Source organism: Panthera leo, chromosome B4, assembly GCF_018350215.1.
Source record: "Panthera leo isolate Ple1 chromosome B4, P.leo_Ple1_pat1.1, whole genome shotgun sequence".
Lineage (NCBI taxonomy): Eukaryota > Metazoa > Chordata > Mammalia > Carnivora > Felidae > Panthera > Panthera leo.
In genome coordinates this window covers 77,712,628-77,731,825 of record NC_056685.1, presented here as the reverse complement: position 1 = coordinate 77,731,825, position 19,198 = coordinate 77,712,628, and the positions used below count along the sequence as shown (strand labels likewise).

General features: G+C 42.8%; 1 protein-coding gene across 3 annotated transcripts in view; it reads right to left on the bottom strand.

The window, feature by feature from the left end:
- Positions 1 to 19,198, bottom strand: part of SLC4A8 (solute carrier family 4 member 8) — a 79,603-nt gene that overhangs the window by 11,905 nt on the left and 48,500 nt on the right. For all 3 annotated transcript variants that reach the window (XM_042946582.1, XM_042946583.1, XM_042946584.1), the window contains exons 15-22: positions 18,757 to 18,862; positions 17,975 to 18,136; positions 14,972 to 15,085; positions 12,436 to 12,597; positions 11,292 to 11,543; positions 7,606 to 7,674; positions 6,149 to 6,322; positions 2,984 to 3,121 (exon numbers count right to left, since the gene is read on the bottom strand). In XM_042946582.1, the coding sequence (XP_042802516.1) occupies positions 2,984 to 3,121; positions 6,149 to 6,322; positions 7,606 to 7,674; positions 11,292 to 11,543; positions 12,436 to 12,597; positions 14,972 to 15,085; positions 17,975 to 18,136; positions 18,757 to 18,862 (1,177 nt within the window). The remainder of the gene's footprint in view (positions 1 to 2,983; positions 3,122 to 6,148; positions 6,323 to 7,605; positions 7,675 to 11,291; positions 11,544 to 12,435; positions 12,598 to 14,971; positions 15,086 to 17,974; positions 18,137 to 18,756; positions 18,863 to 19,198) is intronic.

Sequence of the window (19,198 nt, the reverse complement as noted above, 5' to 3'; positions counted from 1 at the left end):
TGTAGGTTTGGTTCCAGACTACCACTATAAAGCAAAGCAAAGCAATTTTTTGCTTCCCACTGCATGTAAAAGTTACGTTTGTGCTATACTATAATTTATTAAGTGTCTAAAAGACATGAGGTCTAAAAACAACGTACATGCCTTAATGAAAAAATACCTTATCGTTAGAAAATGCTAACCACCATCTAAGCCTTCAGTGAATCATAAATACTACTCACATATCACCATAAAAATATAATAATAATGAAAAAGTTTCAAATACTGCAAGAGCTGCCAAAGTATGAGACAGAGACACAGAGTGAGCAAATGTTGTTGGGACAATGATGCTGATGGATTCACTTGATGCAGGGTTTCCACAAACCTCCAATTTGTACAAAACACAATATTTATGAAATGCAATAAAGTGAAGCATAATAAAACAAGATAAGCCTGTGTGTGTGTGAGTGTGTAATTTTTAAATTTTGTTTATAGAGTTCTGGGATGCTTGACGGCCAAACATTTTGTGTAGTGATTTTCAGCAATCTTTAAAGTTTTCCTCCATTGCTTTTGTGCATCGAATTGTTAAAGCTTATTTAATAATAGAAAACACAGGGCGCCTGGGTGGCTCAGTCGGTTGAGTGTCCGACTTCGGCTCAGGTCATGATCTCACACTCCATGAGTTCGAGCCCCGCATCAGGCTCTGTGCTGACAGCTCGGAGCCTGGAGCCTGCTTCAGATTCTGTGTCTCCCTCTCTTTCTCTGCCTCTCCCCTGCTCATGCTCTGTTTCTCTCTGTCTCAAAAATAAATAAAAACATTAAAAAAATTTAATAATAGAAAACACATAGAACAATGTAACAGAATTAAGTGTCCAGAAATAAACCCATGCATATGCAGTCAACTAATATTCAACAAGGGAGCCAAGAGCCTTTGGTGGAGAAAGGACAGTCTCTTTAATAAATGTTGCTGGGAAAACTGGATATTCATAAGCTACACCATTCACAAAAATCAACTCAAAATGTTATTAAACACTTAAATGTAAAACCTGAAGCAGTAAAACTCCTTGAAGATAGGGAAAAGATAGGGAAAAGACTCTGACATTGTTCTTGGCAATGATTTTGTGGATAGGACACCAAAAGTACGAGCAACAAAAGCAAAAATAAATAAGTGGAATGACATCAAATTAAAAGCTTCTGTGCAGCAAAAGAAATAGTTGATAAAATGAAAAGGCAACCTATGGAATGGGAGGAAATATTTGTAAACCATAGATGGTAAGGAGTTAATACCATAGATGGTAAGGAGTTAACTCCTGGTAAGGAATTAATATCCAAAATATATAAGGAATACATACAACTCAATAGCAATAATAATAATAACCCAATTTAAAAATAGGCAAAGGACCTAAATAGACATTTTTCCAAAGAAGATATACAAATGGCCAGAAAGCACATGAAAAGGTACTCAACATCATTAATAATTAGTGAAATTTAAATCAAAACCACAATGTGGTATCACCCTACACCTGCCAGAATGGCTATTATCACAAAGACGAGAGATAAGTGCTGGTGAGGACATGGAAAAAAGGGATCTCTTATGCACTGTTGGTGGCAATGTAAATTGGTGCAGCCACTATAAACGTTCTTCAAAAAATTAAAAATAGAATTACCATATGATCCAGCAATCCCACTTGTGGGTATACATCCAGTGGAAATGAAATTACTATCCTGAAGAGATATCTGCAGCCCATGTTCACTGCAGCATGATTCATAATAGCCAAGGCATGGAAACAACTTAAGTGTCCATCAGTGGATGAATGGACAAAGAAAAGGTATATATATACAATTGAATATCATTCAGCCATAAAAAAAGAAGGAACTCCTGCCATTTGCAACAACATGAATGAAACTTGAGGGTATCATGCTAAGTAAAATAAGTCAGAGAAAGACACATACTATATGATCTCACTTACATGTGAAATCTAAAAAACAAAACAAAACAAAAACAAAACTGAAGTCATAGAGACAGAGAACAGACTGGTTGTTGCTGGGGTGGGGGAAAAGGGTGAAGGTGGGTGAAGGGGACAAACTTTCAGTCATAGGACGAGTAAGTTCTGGGGATGTAACGTACAGCATGGTGACTATAGTTAACAAGGCTGTATTGTGTATTTGAAAATTGCCGAGAGAGTAAATTTTAAAAGTTCTCACCACACACACAAAAAATGTGACTATGTGAGGTGACAGATGTGTTAGCGAACCCTACTGTGGTGATCATTTCACAATATATAGCTATATCAAGTCGTTATGCTATATACCTTAAACGTACACAGGGCTATGTGTTTATCATATCTCAATAAAGCTGGAAAAAATAATACAAGATTTCAAAAATTCAAGATATTAGAAAAAATGTCATTTAAAATGCATTTCAAAGGACCCTATTTCAGGCACTAACTGTATTTGGAAACACTTTCCGGCTCATTCATTTCTTGGTCTGGGATTTTCGTTTTGCTACACATCCATTCTTGGCACGTACAGGCCATTGATTGAGGGTCCATTGTATGGACAGCAGATGCCAAGCGCTGAGGGAAATGAGGAAGGACAGAAAGTCCTATGCAAGTTGTCTTTGCATGGTGCCAACCACAATACCATCTGCCATTAGGTACATGACAGATAATAGGTTTTGTATAGTTGTCAAATTAGGCCTTTTAGGAGAACACGAACCCTTAGATCTGATAATAAGAACAGACTCTATGTTCATATTGTAAGCATGAACCTGGTGAGTAGACTGTAGACAAAGGGAAACACAACGGGTTATCGTGTCTAAAAATAAAGGACAGATAGGGACAAGAATCCTTGCTCCATTCTCGGCTAAAAACATCTTTGGAGTAATCTTCCTAACTCCTAAATATAACCCCTGGGATTCTAGACATGCTGACTTCTCATGTGGCCCTTCCTATGTTCTGTAATTTGAAGCTGCCCCCAAGTGTACAGTTGGTCCAAGAACTACGACCTCTTCCTCCTTGGCCTTCTTTTTGGCATCGTCCAGCTTCTTCTTTTTACTTTCAGGCATGAGATCATCTAACCAGCTCAGCTCTCGTTTAGAGAAACAGAGATCCATGACTTTCCTGACAAAGACCAATGCCAAAACCTGAAGAAAAATAAAGACAGGGGATGAAAAGAGCTCATTTTCTTCCCAGAGTTAAAAGCAAAGTCTTATCTTCACAGCACACTAGGACATGTCAAGGAAAATCAAACTAATAATAATAATAATAATAATAATAATAATAATAATAATTGCCTGTTATTGAGTGCCTTCTTTGTACCAGATACTAAATAGTCACCTTCGTGTTTTATATACAATATTTTATTAAACTATCATCATAACAACCCTACAACTTAGAAAGCAACCAACTTAATTCCCTCCTTGAAAAGAGAAACCCTTCATCCTCAGATGGCCCTAAGAGTTGCCCTTCCCTGTCATGGGATGAGCAGGAAGGGTTGCTGGGCAGCAGTGGGCTGGAAAGCCTTTGCGGGAGCACAGCTATGGTGAGGCCAGCTGCACCCAGCCCAAGCATGCCTCACCATGGGATGAAGGGACCTTGAAGGATCATCTCAATTCCCTCTGATCCTCTGCCTATACATTTCTGGGCAAACTCCTTGCTTTATGCCTGCATCATGAATCACTAGTGTTTTTTGTCTCCGCCCTCTGGTCTGGCCTGACACTCATTTTATAAATGAGGATACTGAGGCTCAGGGAATAGAAAGTGACTTGCCTCTAATATCTGACAGCTAATTTCCTCAATTTTACAGGACAGGGTGTATCAACTGCTGTTCCACTTTTTTTCCCCCATAAAAGGCCATTTTTGCCAAAGGGGAATTCATAATAACCCAGAATGACCTGCCTGGATTGACAGGTGCTCACTAGCTACATCTGGTGGCTTAGGGAAGGAATGAGGCAAATCAGGCTTACTACCTTCAATCATATTTCTCCCTCATTTCCATAACTATTTCCTCAACAAATCCAAAATTGATGGTATCCCTCCCAAGAAGTTGTCAGGAATTTGCTGTTTCTTTAACCAAATGGTCAACCCCTGAATATAACACTTAAATGCAGAAACCTATGTGTACTCTGACAAAATTGAGAAACCCATCAGGAGGTATATATGCAGAAGATTAGAGAAAAAGAATTCCCTGACCCTAGTTTCTTCACCTTTGAATATTCTCCCAGTAAGACAGAGCTCAAAAGTCCCTAAACAAATACCAAACATTAGCCTCATTGACTTTTCTCTCTAGAGGCCCACCCTTTGGGTAGTTTTCAAACAGCCCACAATTCTCAGCGTTCCTGTGACACAGGGTGAGCCAGAGAGAGGAGGCAACAGGAGGAGAAGATGAGACAGTGTGCTGGTCAGGTGGCAAGAATTTCATCACCATCCCAGTGGCAGGAAGCAGCCTATCACCTGTTACACCATACACAGTTCAGGTTCCCTGGTCCCTTTTCCAAAGCCTCTGCCTCAGTTCGAAAGAAGGTACAGATGTCCTAGTCACTTATCAGTGATGGACCAACCTCTTCCTCTCTTCCAGTGGCTTAAAACAGTGCATTTCCACCACTTTAGACACTTCTGACTGTAATAAATTCTAAACTGGAACTATAATATGCAAATTATTATAAACATGAAGAATCCTCTCCATGTCAGATTCATGAGAGAGAAGACAGAGAGAAAGAGAGAGAGAGAGAGGAAGGAAGGAAGGAAGGAAGGAAGGAAGGAAAAAAGGAAGAAGGAAGGAAGGGAGGGAGGAAGGCAGGCTGACAGACTTGAAAGTAAACATGGCAACCTGCTACACACATGTATTCACACCTCAAAGTCCCCAAATAATACTGCTCCTGCAAAAGACAAACAAAAAACTCACCATTAATAAGGGATTCATATCCAGAATATACAGAGAACTCCTAAAACTCAACAACAACAAAAAATCTGATTTAAAAATGGGCAAAAGGGGGCGCCTGGGTGGCTCAGTTGGTTGAGAGTCTGACTTCAGCTCGGGTCATGATCTTGGTGGTTCACGAGTTCACGCCCCGCATCGGGCTCTGTGCTGACAACTCAGAGCCTGGAGCCTGCTTCGGATTCTGTGTCTCCCTCTCTCTCTGTCCCTCCCCTGCTCATGCACTGTCTCTCTGACTGTCTGTCTCTCTCTCAAAAATAAATAAAAACATTAAAAAATAAAAATTAAAAATGGGCAAAGGACTTGAAAAGATAGTTCTCCAAAGAAAATATACAAAGAATCAATAAGCACATGAAAAGATGCTCAGCCCCACTAGGAAATGCAGATCAAAACCACAATGAGATAGCACTTCACACCGGTTAGGATGGCTGTTATCAAACAACAACAACGACAACAACAACAACCGAATGAACAAACAAACCAAACAAAAACCCCTCAAACAGAAAACAAACATTGGCAAATTGGAACCCTGTGTACTGCTGACAGGAATATAAAATGATGCGACTGTCCCTCAAACAAGTAAAAATGGAATTACCATATGATCCAGCAGTCCACTTTTAGGTATATACCTCAAAGAACTGAAAGTGGGAACACAGATATTTGTACAATTCACGTTTACAGGAGCATTATTCCCAATTGCCAAAAATCGGGAGCAATCCAAGAGTCTATCAATGAACAAACAGATAAACAAAATGTGGCATATACATATACACATATATACATATATAAATACGTATATATACATAGGTACACATAGAGGAATATCAGTCAGCCTTTCAAAGAGAAATCCGACGCATGTTACAACATGGATGAGCCCCCTGGAGGCATTATGCTAAGTGAAATAAGCCAGCTACAAAAACACAAATGCTTTATGGTTCCACCCATACGAGGTACCTACAGTAGTCAGAGTCATAGAGACAGAAAACAAAATGGTGGTTGCTGGGGACTAGGGGGAGGGGAATGGGGAGTCATCGTTCAATAGGCACAGAGTTTCAGTTGTGCCAGATAAGAATGTTCTGAAAACGTATAGTGGCAACGGTTGCACAGCAATGTAAGTACCTAATGCCACTGAACTATACGCTTGAAAATGGTTAAGATGGTAAATTTTATGTGGTGTGGGTTTCACCACTATTTTAAAAAATAAATAATAATAATTTTTTTAAAACTCACTCACCATCATTGGGAAGACAATGGCAGCCGGAGAGGCCTTGATGACCCAGAGTAGGACAAGGCAGGTCAGCTGAATGAGGGTGAAGAGGTGCACTTTGCGCAGGGGCACGTGCCGAAGATAGATAAAATCTGGCTGGTGCTTTGCAGGCATCCCAAAGAGCTTCAGACGGTCAAAGAACTGAAAGGAGGGAACCGGCATGTATTTTCAGGAGGTTTCTCTGGGTCAGAAGCCTTGTCAGGCCCATTCTCGTCTCTTATATCACCTGCTCTGAAAGGTAGGTAATACAGTTTCCACTGGACAGAATGGAAACTGATTCTCAGAGAGGACAGGTAATTTGGCTAAGGGTTGGTAAATGACAGAATCAAAATTTAAATCCATCTTTTTTGTTTTTTAAGATTTTTTTTTTAAAGTAATCTCTACACCCAATCTGGGGCTTGAACTCACAACCCTGTGATCGAGAGTCACGTGTTTTACCTACTAAGCCAGCCAGGCACCCCTAAATCCATCCTTTCTAATTCTAGAATCAGAAAATGTCTTTCTTCTATCCCACACTGGCTCCTGAGAGATCTTTCTCAGGGAGTGCTGAATACAAAATAAGCCAGTTCCATATTTCTGCTTAGTATCAAAACCAAATCTCCTACTTGTTCTTTGAGGAGTCTGGAGCTTTTCATTGATTATTTATAGTAAGAAAATAAAATAAAACTTTATAACATTCTGGAGATAGAATATATGACCAGCGTTATATTAGCAATAGGAAAACAGAGAGCTAAAGGGATTGAATAACCTGCCGAAGGTCACATTAAAACTCAGGGGGTAAGAGTGACCACTGGATATTCCATAAAAACAAAGAGGAACCAGCCACCAATAGAAGAAGAAACTAAGTTATCATATCATCTGGGGTACCCAAATGATCGGTGCCCAGTCCTGATTTTCCATGCAGAGGACTCAGAGGAATGAGTTGATGGATGGGAAAAGGCAGAGTAGGGCAGGAAGTAATGTCTGCTTACCTGGAGCAGCCCCCACTACTGCCAATCTCTTCACCAGCAGACCCCCAGTTGAGCTCCCTCTCTCACACTGTAGCCTAGCGCTAACACTAGTGTGGTCCATGTGTGGAAGCCAGTTTGGCTCTTGACAAGCCTTTCAGATCTAAGTTACTAGCATCTGACAAAGCACCTAGCAGTTAATAATACATGCCCAATAATTGTCTGTTGAATAATTAATGGATGACGGGTACCCTGAAATCAAGCCAGGTCATCCTATAAGTCTCTGTACCATCATCATGCCAACTTGACTGTCCAAATGACTTAGCGAATGTCCAAAGAAATATCTAAAATTCCAGTAAGACTAGGAAATAGTTTCTCAAGAATGGATTTGTGCTTTTCTGGGAGAGCTCTCCCTCCCTGGTCAGGACAGATGAGCTCCCAGTGCAAAAACACTGCCCTGGCAGAAGCATGCCGTACCTGAATTCCTTGTAGAGAAGAAACTCCCATGTAGAGGAAAACTCCATAGAGTACTGGCATTGGGATAAACTGAAGACAAAAGGGCAGAAAGACCAGAAATTAAATTTGGTACCATAATGCACTCAAGACTACATAAATTTTTAAATCTCCAAGGAAACAAAGTCACAAAATCACCACGTAAACATTGCATTAGTTTCTGCTGCCTTTGCATGATTTAGAAGTAGAAGCAAAACCAGAAGCTGACAATGATAAAAATTATTTTGTTCTGAAATGAAATGATTACCCATATGTGTAATCCAGCCCTAGTTAAATCCTAGGCCTCACATTTTATCCGTCAGGTTCTTTTTCCTCCATGGGGATGGGCAGACACACACACATCCCTCTTGTACAGAACCGATACCTTTCAAATTTTTTCTAATCACACAAGCAATCATCTCAGGGATTTGGTGTATTTTAACATGGACTAAAAAGTTTCCTTTTTGCTAACCAGAGACTTGAGGGTAGAAATGGGGAGGTATCAGAGGGAGAATGATTTGGGGAGAAACAGCAACATTATTATATTGCACTTGAATATATATACGCACCTATCTTATCACACCTAGCAATCTAGGTAATCTTCAAGGCAACTCTAGGAGGTAGGGAAATGAGGCCTATGGAATTAAGGCAAGGGAAGTCTCATAGCTGAAGACTAAACTTGACTTGCTTTTATTCTGAGGCTAAAGAACATTCTCAAACATAATTCTTCTCAGAACTAGAAAGTCCCATTGGATTTTACGCTGTTTCAACTGTACAGTGAGTAGACATCTCAGTTTGGTGCTAACCTTGCTTGTCGGAACTATTGAATGGTTTTCTGAAAGAATCCTTCTGAGCCAGTTCTAGGAAGGCTAGGCAATGCCTACTCCCATGGCTTCGTGGTTACCTTCCTGGAGGAGCGGCAATCTTTGGGCTCCTCCAGATGGCAGGCAGACCAGAGGTGGGAGCAGGGGCTGGGCTGGGGACAGAGAGTAGAAGGGGGCAGGGGGTATGAGGAGAGGTGGCGAGATTGGGTGGAAAGTAAGGAGCCAGGAAGATGGTTCCAAATCCTTTCCCATTTCTCTCAGTTGTCACCCCTAAATAGCACTTGCAGTGCAGGCTGGGGTGGTTGAAGATTCACCAAAAAAGAAGGGGAAAGGAGGCAAGGGAGCCAAGTAAGTGCTCCAGAATGTTTGGGGTTTGGTGTTACAGCCACAGAACTTTCCTTTTCACCCCATTTTTCCCAGACACAAGCCTTCCACCCACAAAACTAAATATTTTTTTCTCATGTTTGAGGTGTCTCCCATCTTTCAAAAAATCCTCTTTTAACCCCACACCTCACACCAGCCACTGCCTATTTTCCATTCCACTTCACAGAAAAATCTCTTGAAAGAGTTGTCTGCCCACGCTGTCTTTACTTTTCACCTCCTATTTACTCTTCACTCCCCTGTAATTCAGCCTCTGCCCTATCACTCCACTGAATCTGCTCTTGTCAAGTCATGTTAGGCCTCCTCATTGCCAAATCCAATGGCTTGGTTTAGTCTTCATCTTTCTAGACAGTTTCTAACCAACCCCTCCTTCTGGAAAAATTCCCCTGGTTTGGCTTCCCTGACACCACGCCCTCCTGGTTTCCCTTCTACCTTTCTGGCAGCTCCTTCTGAGTCTCTGTTGCCGTCTCCTCCTCTACCCAACTTCTAAATGTTGGAGCTCCTTAGACTCTGCTCTTCTTTCTGGTCCTACTTCTGTTTTACATCTACCCTGCTCCCTGAGCGATCTGATCTACACTCATGGCTTTCAATACCACTAACTGCTGTTGACTTCCACATTTATATTTTTAATCCAGAGCCTCCCTCTAGCTTTTTCACTCAGTTGCTTCCTGGATATCTCACCCAAAATCTGTCCATAGCCCCACCACCTCTCACAAAATCATTTCCTCCTTCAGGCAGTCTTCTCCATCTTAAATATCACTACTCTCCATCCAGATGGTCAAGTCCAAAACCTGGAAGGCATTTTGATCTTTCCATTTTCCACACTCCATTCCACATCCAGTCAACCAGCAAGATCCTTGGATCTGCCTCCAAGATACACAGAAGATGTGCCTTTTATCCATCCCTACTACCACCTTCTTTAGCCAGGTCACCATCATCTCCCACCTATAATATAGCCTCACTAGTCTCTCTGTTTCTATTTTTCCCAACCCTAAAAACTTATTCTCTAGACATCGCCAGAGTGATCTTTTAAAAATACTAAATGGGGGAGGGGGGTGCCTGGGTGGCTAAATCGGTTGGGTGTCCAACTCTTGATTTCGGCTCAGGTCATGATCTCACAGTTCATGGGACTGAGTGCCACATCGGGGTCCGCACTGACAATGTGGAACCTGCTTGGGATTCTCTTTCTCCCTCTCTCTCTGCCCCTCCCCGGCTTGCACGCATGCTCAAAATAAATAATAATAAATGTTTTTTAAAAAGAAAAAAAAGTAATAAATAAAAATACTAAATAGATCATGTCCCTTGCCTGCTAAAACTCTTCAAAGGTTACCTTTACCAGACTCAACAAGGCCCTGCATGATCTGTCCCCACCTAGTCTTCACTCTCATCTCATTGTGTTCCTGCCTTGAGCCACATGGCCCTGATATTTCTTTTTTTTAATTTTTTTAATGTTTTTATTTATTTTTGAGACAGAGAGAGACAGAGCATGAGCAGGGGAGGGGCAGAGAGAGAGGGAGACATAGAATCGGAAGCAGACTCTAGGCTCTGAGCTGTCAGACAGAGTCCGATGTGGGGCTCGAACTCACGGACCACGAGATCATGACCTGAGCTGAAGTCGGACGCTTAACTGACTGAGTCACCCAGGCGCCCCGGCCCTGATATTTCTTAGTATACATATCACTTCTTCCCATCTCAGGGCCTGCCTAGACTGCTTCTCTCCCTTCCCCTATGCCATCTCCCACCATCCATGGCATGACCAGTTCCATCTCATCTTAAATACTATCTCTGCAGAGAGGCCTTCTCCGACCACACGGACTAAAACAGCACTCCCTTAATTCTCTATAGCACCAGAGAGCACCAAATATTTCCATTAATCATTTATCATATTCTATAATTACTATGTTTGTTTTCTTTCTTTTCTTATCCTCCCCCTCCTCTTTTTTTTTTTAAAGATTTTATTTTTAAGTAATCTCTACACCCAACATGGGGCTCGAACCCACCACCCCAAGATCAAGAGTCACACCCTCCACTGACTGAGCCGGCCAGGCGCCCCTCATTTTTGTGTTCTTAACTAAATTCCTTTTTTTTTTTTATTTTTTTTAATGTTTATTTATTTTTGAGACAGAGAGAAACAGAGCATGAGTGGGGGTGGGGCAGAGAGAGAGGGAGACACAGAATCCGAAGCAGGCTCCAGGATCTGAGCTGTCAGCACAGAGTCCAATGTGGGGCTCGAACCCACCAACCGTGAGATCATGACCTGAGCCAAAGTTGGATGCTTAACTGAGCCACCCAGGTGCCCCTCTTAACTAACTTCCTTAACTACATCTTATCTGCTTTACTCTGCTAGAGTTAGCTCTTTCAGGACAGATATTTGTACATGTATCTGTTTGACTATCACTGTATTCCCAGAATTCCTGACACAAATCAGGCAGTCAATATCTATCTAACGAGTGAATGAATAATTACCTTTAATATGGCCGTCATGAAGACTGAGCAGCCCATCAGCACAAAGATCATAAGGCCCGTCACTCTTTGTTCTCGGATGCCCAAGAACTTGGGTTGTTCTCCAGGAGCAGAGCACTCAGATTCTAGTTTGAGGCTGTTCACATGTGTGATGGACAGGACAGTTGCCGCCACAAACCAGGGCAAGCCCATGATGGAGCAGACACCCAGCATGATGGCCACCATCAGCAGGTCCAAGTGGTAGCCACAGCCTTTCTGTGGGGAAACAGAGTCTCTGTCACCACCAATGGGCTGGCTGTAGTGGGGCACAGAACAGTGAGCTAAGAGCCTCAGGCCCAAAGCAGGAGGGAGTGTATGGGTAAGGAAGAAGGGGTCCAGAGATCCCAGATGAGTCTTCCAGCCCCTCCTGGTTTGGAGGGAACAGAGAAGAAAAAGAGAAACCTTACCCTGTCGTATACATGCCATATCCATTTTTCATTCAAGTGCCCCCAGATTTCACCCTGAGTCTCATGCATTCAAAGATTCATCCTTTCTTGGCAGAGTAACAAGAGGCCAAGGCACACCTTGACCATTCTAGTGGTATACAATATAGGAGTTGGAGGTAAATGGCTCCACACAAACACCCCCAGATCCTTGCCAAATATGGATTTGCCTACTCTAAGTAAGGAAAGAACAGAGATGAAGGCATGAAGCCTCTCACCGATAAATGTGCTGGACTCAAACCTACCTCCTTGGAATCCTTGGACTCAAGGTTCAGTCTGGAAACTCCAGTAACGGACACCAATGGGAGAATACTTGACTCTCGGAAACAGTGGCCCAAGCCCTGACCTGAACCTCAGAAAGACAAGCCTGTATAGGGACCACAAGGAACTGTGCCCACCCACCTTCCGCACAGGTTTGAGAGGAAACTAACAGAGTCCAAGCTCCTTTCACACCATTTCATCATGCTCTACTCTGGTTTCACTCCAAACCAATCTTTGTCACTAATTGAGGAATCAGAAACCTCTGGAAACATTTTATGAGCTCCTTCTATGACTGCTTTTATCCAGGTTCTATAGTTCCTTGTCTAAAGGGGCTTACCCTAAAAAAAAAAAAAAAAAAAAGTAACTGGCTACCATTCGTCCTCGAGGTCAGAACTTTTTGTTACCTTGAGCTTGTGTTCCTTCCTGTTAATGATGACAGCTGTGATCTGCTGGTCCATGAATATTAAGATAGTACAGAGAAGAGCTGGGATAATTGCAGCTATCACAGTCCACCAGGGATTGGGGCCAATGGGACTAATAATCCACCCTCGATCATCTCTTGTTGGCTAAAGGGGAAAAAATAAAGTTTTGTTTTGTACTTTAACTATAGTCATTAGGGCAAAAGAGATTAAACTGAATCACAATATCCACATTGTTTTTACTCCTAAATGAGAATCCTAACAACAACAACAACAAAAAGTCAAGAAAGTAACTCCTTAGTAGCAACTTCTTAGGAAATCTATGACCTTGTTCCAAATCCTCTTTGAGTCAATCCTCAATTATCAACTTCCTGTGAAACACTCATTAATATTTCACTTCCTGCCCCTACTCTCCAAACCCGCCACCACCTTTAACTTAACATTAGCCCAAGTAAAATAACAAGTCTATTGCCAAAAAAGAATTTAACACAATTATAATTAAAGCAAATATAAATAATTTAGAATATCCTCCTCGTTGCTCCCCTCCAGAAGCCATATAATGCATGTCTACAGCACAAATAAAGGCAAAGTACAGCCAGTTGCATGGAATCTCGTGGGCTTAGATTGCGTTGGCCCAGGGGCCTTCTCCCATCAGCAGTAAAACAGGAGCCCAGGTACTAGAGATTTGAGAGAGGAGCCCAAGACTACTGAACTTGGGGCTTATTTAATCTAGGACCCTCTCCAATGCTCCTATAAGACCACTACTGTTCATAAACCTTATTTGGGTGTTCATGACATACCTAAACTCTCTTAGGGTACTTTTGACATCCTCAAACTCCCCCAGGTACTCTGGGGAAGAAAAGTTCCCCTTGTTTGGCAAGTAGTAATGGAAGATGAAAGGCTGGGCATACAAACTGGCTCAGAATTGAACCAAATTCAATGAACAAAGCAAAGACTGTTGCATCCAAAGTACTTGGTTCCCCATTGGTCGTGACTCTAGGATTCAAAGACTCTTCAACAATGTCACCAGATCCCAAATCATGAATGGGCTAAGTTCTGAAAGTTTATAGGATCTATGTCTCCTTAGTAACAATGTTCTATGTGACAGTTAAGTTCTTAGGCCAACACAAAAATTTACTAAACTCTGACTGACATTAACACATTAGTAATAGTACTAGCCTTCAGACTGGGTTTTCATCACTGGGGGCCATGTGGTATAACAGGGAAGGAAAGAAGGAAGAAAATTTCTCCTCTGCTTCCTGAAAGCAAGGCCTGCCAACAAGCAGCATTGTCTTTGACATTCTCCCATTTTTCCTTCCCATCTCTCCCCTACCTCCCGGGGCCTTCTTCCCAGATGTCCCAGAAATTCAGCACTTTCTGACTATCTAAGCCTACCCATCAGGGAACCTTTCCAAGGACTGCTTAAGGTTCTCAAATTACTTATTTTTACACAAAATCCATTCCTCCTGGAGGGCTGACCTCAGCTAGGTATTAGAAAGAAAGCTAATTGCGCTCATTCACACAAAGGTGAGAATGACATATTCTCAGAAGAATTATATTTTTAAGAAGGGTGTTTTTCAATCCACAAATTTCTAGCTGATGGCATTTCAGTGCATTTAACGAAATAAAATAAAAAATCTTCAGGCAATATGGAAAGAGATATTTTTAACCGGGCCTATTTCAGGGAGGGAGGGAGGGAGAAAGGGAAGACAAAGGCACAGGGTACAGGGATGTTTACAAGTCAAGGACTACCTTTCTTCCTGTCTTCTTTCTCTTCCCCAGCCTCTCCTGTTCTTCTCATCTTATGATTCTTCTCCAGTCACTGAGTATGCCTAGGCTTTCCCTCCCCTCTGGTCTGTGGGGCTCTATGGAACCCAGCTCAGCCTTCCCATCTTCTCTGTTACTCGGTGCCGCTGCACTGAACCAGATCTGGAGTCCCCACATACAGATCATTTGTTTTATTTCTTTTATGTATACATTTTCAGCAAAATATTGTAGATTGTAGAGAGTTATATAAAGAAACGATGAAATAGGGTTGAAGAGCTGTCCTGGTTACTCTGGTAGGAGCATTAGACCGTAGGTGAAGCCCCCAGGCCGGCTCACCTCTTCACAAGGCAAGATCCTGAAGGAGAGGGGTCAACCCTAATTTAACTTCTTACCCCTTCCCAGTGCCCATGCACAGCTGAAGCTCAAGGAAAGTGCTATTAATCAGACTTGTTCCAAGGACCCACATTTCCACTGTATGAGGTATGTATTTAAGTAAACATGCACATTCCACTATTGTAAATCTTAACTTTTCATTCATTAAACCACCTTAGATGTTCTGTTCTTGGAGTTTTGTGGCTGGAACTCAGCCAAGCCTTAAGAGTTTGCTCTTCTGAAAGGTAAGGCATGAGGGACAAAGTTTAGATTTCAGGGACTGCAGACGCAGGATTAGGATATGGAAAGGCCTTTGAAATTCACTTGGGACCAGATTCTAGGAAACCACATGAGGGCACCAAGTACCCTGAAAGCTGTTTACCTTGAACACACTGGGAACTTGAAGTTTTGGTGATGGGATTCCAATCAAAAAATCAATAATCACCATTGTGAAGATAGTGAGGAAAACAGCAAAGTCACTCACCATGGAGCGTACCTGGCATGAGAAAGGATTGGAAAAGTGTTTTATTAGGCTCAATGCAGTAGAAGAGAATTTTGCATTGTAAAGGTTTAAAAGTCCTCAGAAGAATGCTTTAATGTTATAATTGAATTAATACAACCACATGTAAACAACAGGAATATGTTAATATGCCCAAGTTAATACTCCCAAAGGGTGGATATGATGAGGGAGAATGAACCATTTGGCAAACTCTAATGTAACCACCCTGACTGGGAAGAGCTCTATTTGGAGCATTTGTGCCCAGGTCTGGGCAATAGTTCTGAGAACTTGGAATAAGATTTTCTGGGGCCAGTTAAGGTCCATTTGTACCAGCCAAGGGCCTTGGTGACAGCATCGACTCTTCTCCCTCATGCCCGACACCTCATCTACCTGCATCCAAGCCCTGTTGGCTCTACCTCCAGAACAAATCCCGGATCTGAGCACTTCTCACCACCTCCACTGTTCCTACCCAGACCAAGGTCACCATCAGCTCTTGTCTCTCTTAAGTACAGCAGACACTTGCTTCAGCCCCCCTTTAAAGCCATTGGACTGACTATACAAGTTGGATTATGTCAATCCACAAAAACCCTGAAATGGTTCCTTATTTCACTGAGATAAAAACCCAAAAGGCCTCGGCCTATGAGGCCCACACATTGAAATCATTAGAAGCCCAGCTTCTAACGCTCTCCCACTCGTTCACTCTGCTCCAGCCATACAGACCACTCCGTTGTGTATTTTCTTTTCTTTTTTTAAAAAAAATTTTTTAAATGTTTATTTTTGACAGAGAGAGAGAGACAGAGACAGAGCATGAGCGGAGGAGGGGCAGAGAGAGAGGGAGACACAGAATGGGAAGCAGGCTCCAGGCTCTGAGCTGTCAGCACAGAGCCCGATGCGGGGCTCGAACTCACAAACTGCGAGATCATGACCTGAGCCGAAGTCGGACGCTCAACCGACTGAGCCACCCAGGCACCCCCCCCCAACTCTATTGTTTCTTAAACATCCCACCTTAGGGTCTTTGTACTTGCTTATCCCTCTTGTCTAGAATGCTTTTTCTTCAAGTAACTTCTTGGGTAGCTCCCTTACCTCCCTATGTTCATACAAAGATCACCTTCCCTATGAGATCTTCTCTGATGACCCTACTTGCAATTGGTCACCATTCTCTACTCCAGCACCGCCTATGCTCCTTTTCTGCTTAATTTTCTCCATAGCAAAACAGATGAACATAAGGGAAGGAAGCAAAACTAATATAAAAACAGGGAGGGGGACAAAACATAAAAGACTCTTAAATTTGGAGAACAGATGGTTACTGGAGGGGTTGTGGGAGGGGGGATGGGCTATATGGGCAAGGGGCATTAAGGAATCTACTCCTGAAATCATTGTTGCACTCTATGCTAACTAACTTGGATGTAAATTTAAAAATAAATTTGAAAAAAATTTCTCCATAGCACTCATCACCATTTTGTGCCTAGGAGGACGTTATAGTTTAGTTCAGCTTTAATAAAATACAATGCCTCTAAAACGCCCAGTGTCTGCCTTAATCTGAACTTCCAACAGAGACAGAGCAAAATATATCTTAGCCAAAATATATCTTAACCTGACTTTGCTTTCCTTTGAAACCTGAGGTTTGCAGCTTCCTGGCCCTGGTTTTGTCAGTTCTCTTCTGAATGTTACACAATTCTCTGAACCTGTACCTGCCCCCACCATCATGAGCCATCTTGGTCCATCTGACCATCCTGGGGCCCAGTGGCCCTTCTCTCCTCTGAACTCCTATGACCCCTTGCATCCCAGGTTGGCGCCCAACCCTTTACACTGTATCATATGGACCTGTACATTTCGTATGTTTCTCCTTCCTATATGATGGCAGAGACCGTGTTTTAAACTTCTATATCCCTGATAGCACTTAACCCAGGCCTCAGCAAGTAGCTAGTAGAGAACTGCCCTTATTAACTATTTGTCCACATCAGAAACAATGACCCAGAACTAATTCAATATGTGTTTCCCTTAACTACCATGTAGCATCCCGGAAGTCTAAGAATGTGTTTTTCCTGCATGAGTGTACCATAGACAGCTAATCAACTGAGCTCCCCACCCATTCGGACTTTCTGCCCTGCAAATGTACCTGACCGAACCCTCACTTCCAGAAAACCCACCATTTCTCATGCTTTGAACTCCTTTTCAAAGCAAAAGTGGCCCCTTTTCGCCGTTCTACACCCAGCCTCTGATTCCGCTCTACTAAAACTGGTCATGATCAAACAGCACCATTTGTATCAGATTACTGAGGCTTCAAAGAGTCAAGCAAACCAAGTCAGGAGTATTCTGGCTGCTGCAGTCAATGTGTCTGGTGATTTCACAAACTGCCACAAGAGACATCCCTGGGAAGAGACTTTGGGGTCCCCTATGTATCCAAAGCGATCATCCCGCTTTACTATATTTAGCAGCCAGCTCCAGTTATTGCATACTCCATCTCCCAGCATCCTGGAAAGGACACTTCACAGCACTCCGGAAATTGAGGGTTAAGAGCCTTTGCAGAACCACCTTAAACTCCCCTGACACTTTTTTCTTTTTTTAAAGCAATCTCTACCCACCAATGTGGGGCTCGAACTTACGAGCCCAAGATCAAGAGTTGTGTGCTCTACTGAATGAGCCAGCAAGGCACCCATCGCCCGACACTTTTAATCAAAAAAATCCTGAGTATTAACCCCTCAGCCCATACCACATGTTTACGAAAGGCTGCCAGACACTAGAAGAGAATGCCACAGTGGGGCTTGCCGGGACATCTGGAACTTGCCACCTGCCACTCTACTCAGCAAGCGGCATGGAAGCTGAGAATAGACTCTGTTATATTAGAATTCTAACGCGGAAGAAATGTATGAGGGTGCTACCTACTCTGGTTGGGAAATAGCGACTTGTCTTAAATGTCTTTAAGGTGCTCGAGAGGATGAAGGTGGTGAAGAAGAGAATGCAGGACCAAAAGAGCACATCAGGAGTATAGGGTCCATGATGGCCGCACGCAGATCCCGTGAACTCTCCGTGCATCTCCTGGCACTCCTGTGGGAACAAGCATTCTGGGTGATGAAAGGCAGGCACGAGGGAATAAATAGCTCTGGCCTTCTGAGCCCACCCCTCCCTGTCATCCCACGGTTGCTGGGGAGCGCAGGCTGCCGGCAGTGTCCATTGACCCGTGTGCTTGTGGCGCTCTCGCTTGCACAGGCCCCTTCTGAGTACGGTGACTACTTAGAGTTCTTAGACGCTTGGAAAATGAAACCAGGATGGTCCCAAGCAAGCATGAAGCTCTGGGAGGGCTCTGGCAATTTGTACTGTTTATCTTACAGAGGACTTCCAAATCGGAATGTTCTGCCAGCCTCAGAAACCTGGGTGTGCCCCCGCCCTGCCTGGTTTCATCCCCACATATCCCTAGTGCAGGGACCCTGGGTAGGGTGTACGTGGGAGAGAAGAGAAAGGCAATCTTCTTTTCCCTTTATGTACAAGGGAACTTTTGCTGGGGAAAAGGGTCAGCAAGAATAGTTTAAATAAATAAATAAATAAATAAATAAATAAACAAACAAACAAACAAACAACCTTTATTTTTGAAAACGCTAGACCACGCTGAAGGGCTACCACACTTAAACTTGGCAGTCACAATGGTACAATACAACTCCCAGACTTACGCTAACAGTCAGGTTGGCCCAGTGGACTTCTGTTGTCACAATATTGTGGTCCTTCCAGTACTGCAGGGTATGGTTGTTTGGATTTTCTGGGAGAGTACACCTGCAGCTGAGGGAACAAGAAAAAAGGATTCCTGAGGAAAGCAGCCAAGTATTTGATTAGTTTTAGCCATGACTGGACTAAAGCCCCTGTCAGAGCCTGCCTCGTTTCTCCTTTGCCCATCTCAGGTCCCTGAGATTGGTCCTGTTGCTTGAGGCCCATGGGTAAGCCCAACCACATCCTTATTTTTCAGTCAGCCATTATAAACACAGACACAAATCGGCACATGGGTCTTGAATTAAATTGTGCCGACCACCAAGCTTGGCACAGAATGGTTCTTGGTAGTCTCCTTGCTTAGTTTCTTTCGCTTAGGCCCTTCCCGTGAAATTCAATCTATAAAGCAAG